Source organism: Octopus bimaculoides, chromosome 27 (assembly GCF_001194135.2).
Source record: "Octopus bimaculoides isolate UCB-OBI-ISO-001 chromosome 27, ASM119413v2, whole genome shotgun sequence".
NCBI classification, from domain to species: domain Eukaryota; kingdom Metazoa; phylum Mollusca; class Cephalopoda; order Octopoda; family Octopodidae; genus Octopus; species Octopus bimaculoides.
The window spans coordinates 13719720-13724030 of NC_069007.1; the positions used below are offsets into that span (position 1 = coordinate 13719720).

At 39.4% G+C, this 4311-nt stretch overlaps 1 protein-coding gene across 1 annotated transcript in view; it reads right to left on the reverse strand.

The window, feature by feature from the left end:
• The window catches only part of LOC106868560 (moesin), a 123093-nt gene that overhangs the window by 2182 nt on the left and 116600 nt on the right, over nt 1–4311 (reverse strand). Inside the window, exons 14-16 of the mRNA XM_052977140.1 lie at nt 3903–4146; nt 2963–3063; nt 648–808 (exon numbers count right to left, since the gene is read on the reverse strand). Of these exons, the coding sequence (XP_052833100.1) occupies nt 648–808; nt 2963–3063; nt 3903–4146 (506 nt within the window). The remainder of the gene's footprint in view (nt 1–647; nt 809–2962; nt 3064–3902; nt 4147–4311) is intronic.

Genomic DNA, 4311 nt, shown 5'->3' on the forward strand with positions numbered 1-4311 from the left:
ATAAACCTACAACATAGAAAAGGGAATACCTTATCTGAGACAGCATTCTATTTTGACTTCTGTACAGCAACCCTCAAGTCACCATCAAAAGGGTTTTGTCTTCTCAGGTAGTGAGGTCCCAGAATCTGTGTTAATTTTTATAGATTACACCAGAAATGAGACGCCCAGAGACAGAATAGTGTGAGAAGAAAAGGTAACAGCAGTGTTAGAGCTTGCTGTGTAGTCCACCATACAGGTGGGCCTCCAACAGGTGGTGCCAAATAGGCCTAAAAATTTGTCCACTTGAAATCTACCTAGTAACCCTGGGTGTATAAAAAAGAATAGTTCTCAATGTGCAAATGCAGGAAGCCCTTGAGAGTGATCCGTTTAAGTGTTGGAGGAGTGGAAAAGGCAAATGAAATCTGTTTGTATGCATTACATGAGGACAAATGGCTCAGATCTGGTCTTGTTTGATCAACTACGTACATGTAATAGAAATGCCCAACCAGAACAAGTGTGTGTGTGTGTGTGTGTGTGTGTGTGTGATGGGGTGGCTAAACAGTATTAATGAGTGAACAACAAAAAGAACACCAAAACAACAAAAACAGCCAGCAACAACAAAAACCAATAGCAATAGCAGCAACAACAACAACAACAATAACACTTACAATGCCTCAAACTCATCAACTCGTTTTTTGGTGTTTCCAGACCGGATTTGCTTCAGCGTCTTGTATTTATCACGGCCAGACCTCACATTCTCTGCATGGAGGACATCATTTATACTCTCTTTGCTTTTGTCTTTTGAAGTTACTAACTGGTCTCCAAGTGCCTTCAAAGAGAAATGTGTGTGTATGTGTGCAGTTATACAGATTTACATTTGTAGATGCATATATAATTTAACAGCTGTAAGACGAAAAAAAAAACAGTGTCTATATTAAATTCATATTATTTTATTTCAGAGTTTCTCAAGCATTTTTTTTTTTACCTATGGATCTCTTTGATCCCTACGTTTCACTCAGATGAACCCTCCAAACCATTTGATGTTAAAAAAATCTAATTATATAGGCACAGGAGTGGCTGTGTGGTAAGTAGCTTGCTTACCAACCACATGGTTCCAGGTTTATTCCCACTGTGTGGCACCTTGGGCAAGTGTCTTATATAGCCTCAAGCCGACCAAACCCTTGTGAGTGGAAATGGAAGATGGAAACTGAAAGAAGCCCATTGTGTATATATGTGTGTGTGTTTGTCCCCCCAACATCGCTTGACTACTTGTGCTGGTGCGTTTACGTCCCTGTAATTTAGGCGTTCGGCAAAGGAAACCGATAGAATAAGTACTGGGCTTAGAAACAATAAGTCCTGGGGTTGATTTGCTCAACTAAAAGCGGTGCCCCACCATGGCCGCAGTCAAATGACAAACAAGTAAAAGAATAAAAGAATATTTTTATAATCAAATATTACAAGCGTGACTCATAAATATTTCATAGAATTAATGGTAAACCCATTGGTTTATTACAAAAAACTTTATCTAAAAATCCTGAAAGTGTACCTTGTATTGTCAGTATGGATAGTTGCACATCTGCCATTGATTGCAAATGTGAAGGAAATTGGAATATGATGATTACTTAATGCACTTCATATTTACACTTTAGATTTTCTATGCACAATTTTATAGACTTAATACACAACACTCCCTCTTTTTCTCTCGCCCCCTCTTTGCCTTTCCCTTCAACCAGTCACGTGAAAGTGTTACAGATGGACTAAGTAACAGAGGAACAAGCAGAATTATTATTAGATTAGGAATTGCATAAAAAATCATTTTAAATATTTGGTGTATCGTAGAACTTTAACAAAATCTTACATTGACCAGTGCTCTACATAATTGTATTGAATCCTAATTATGATTGAATTTAGTTTTATTTTCATATAACAAGGTCGTGAGCTGGTGGAATGGTTAGCACGCTGGGCAAAATGCTTAGCAGTATTTTGTCTGTTTTCATGTTCTGAGTTCAAATGCTACTGAGATCGACCTTGCCTTTCTGGGTCAAGAGAATAAGTACCAGGTGAGCACGGGTTGATGTAATCAACTTAGCCCCGGAAATTGCTGGCCTTGTGCCAAAATTTGAAATCAATATTTTCATATATCATACACTTTTACTCATTTCAGCCATGTGTCTGTGGTCATGCTGAAACACCACCGTGGGAAAATAGGTAAAGAGACTTTTTTTTTTATAGAGGGCAGGGAGAAGGGTTTTAGAACAGGCATTCCATATCCCTTTATATCTGTCTTACGAGACAAATTAGAGGAGCTGGCATCAGGAAGAACACATGCCAATGCCATTTTAAAAGCACCCAGCACACACTGTAAAGTGGTTGGCATTAGAAAGGGCAGCCAACTGTAGAAACCAAGCCAAATCAGACTGGAGTCTGGTACAGCTCTCCAGCACTGATTAAAGTGTTCAACCCATGCCAGCATGGAAAACGGATGTTAAATGAGGATGCGTGAGTGTACAGCGTAAGATGAATACTGGTCGTAAGGAATAACTAACAAACCAGTATTATTATTAACTTCTACAAAGACAAGAGGCATTTCAGAAATGTGAATTTACAGACTTCTCAAACTGATGCCACCAAGCTCTTGTAGCTCAGTTGTTGACTCTTTTGTGTGAAGAGCACCAACAGAGTATAAATACCTTATTTGGAAGAAATAAGAAAAAAAAAAGAAGTCATGGCTGGCGACAGGAAGGACATCCAGTTGTAGGAATACTGCTTCTTTAAGACTCGTCCAAACCATGCCAGCATTGAAAATAGTCGGACACAAAAATAATTATGATGTACAGGCGTAACTCAATTTACGTTTTGAGTTTACATCATGTTTTAAAAAAGAAAAAAAAAATGGAAAAATAAACCTCAACTTAGTGAATTTGCTCAACATTAAAAAGACAAGTTTTCCAAACTAATGACAAAACAACGCAAAATAACCTACCTTTAGCTGCTCTTTCAGACGGTGGTTCTTTTCAGCCAAAGTTAGTCTTTCTTCTTCAGGTCTCGGAAGATCTTGATTCTCGTAGGTTTGTAACTCAGCACCTGAGAGAAGGATGAAATATTAGGGGAATACGAATAGATGCAGGCATGGCTGGGTAGTTAAGACGTTCATTGAGCAACCATATGGTTCCAGGTTCAAACCCATCATACTACACACTGCTCAAGTAGGGGTCTTATCTTTATTTATAGCCTTCTGTTGACTGATATCTTGGTGAGTGGCATTTGATAAATTAATACTTTAGCAAATACACACGCCAATGTCATAATGCCAATGTCAAAGTCGCTTCTAATTGGTTATAAACAAGGTATATTTACCTGGTGTACATGCCACAAATAGGATACACATTCTCAATGTTTTCACCACTTGAGTTAACTTGGGACTTATGAAGCCATGCAGCATATTTAGGGCAAGAAAGCCTGGCAGAGCCCAACCCTCTCCAGGCTAAACTCATTTCTACAGCTGAGTGGGCTGGAGCAATGTGAAATGAAGTGTCTTGCTCAAGAACACAGTGCGCTGCTTGGTCCAGGAATTGAAACCAAATGAAATCTTACAATCACGAGTCCAATACCCTATCCACTCAACCACTTGCCTCCACTAGTGGTACTCATTTCTACAGCTGAGTAGGCTGGAGTAATGCAAAATGAAGTGTCTTGCTCAAGAACACAATGGATTGCCTGATCCAGGGATCAAAACCACAATCTTACAGTTGTTAATCCAATAATCGAACCACTGAGCGACGCATCTCCACTAGTGGTACTCATTTCTACAGCTGAGTGAACTGGAGCAACGTGAAATGAAGTGTCTTGCTCAAGAACACAACGCATCATCAACAGGCCATGACTGATTAAACATTGATTAGCAAAAGAGAAAAAAAACTTACCATATGTAGTTTCCTCTTCAGTTCCTGCAGATTCTTCATAGTCATGCTCCTTCACATGTTCTGCATTGATTTTACTTTGCTGCGCATGCTGCACTATCAGGGCATTGTATGCCGCATCTTTCTCTTCCGTTTCTCTCCTGATGGTTTCCAGTTGTTCTTGCAGCTCACGCATCTGGGTCTCCTTTTCGGATATCTCTGCAGCACGTTTCTCAGCAACTTCATGTGCCTCTAAGGCTTCTCTTTCCTATGGGAATATTGAAATTAACAAAACCCAATGACGGTGCTCCAGCATGACCACAACCAACCATAAGATTGGCTGGAACTGGTACAAAAATAGAAGAGTAACAAGACTGTGACATGAGGATCTAAGAAGTCTGACATAAATATATCAACATCTGCCTTGCAAGCT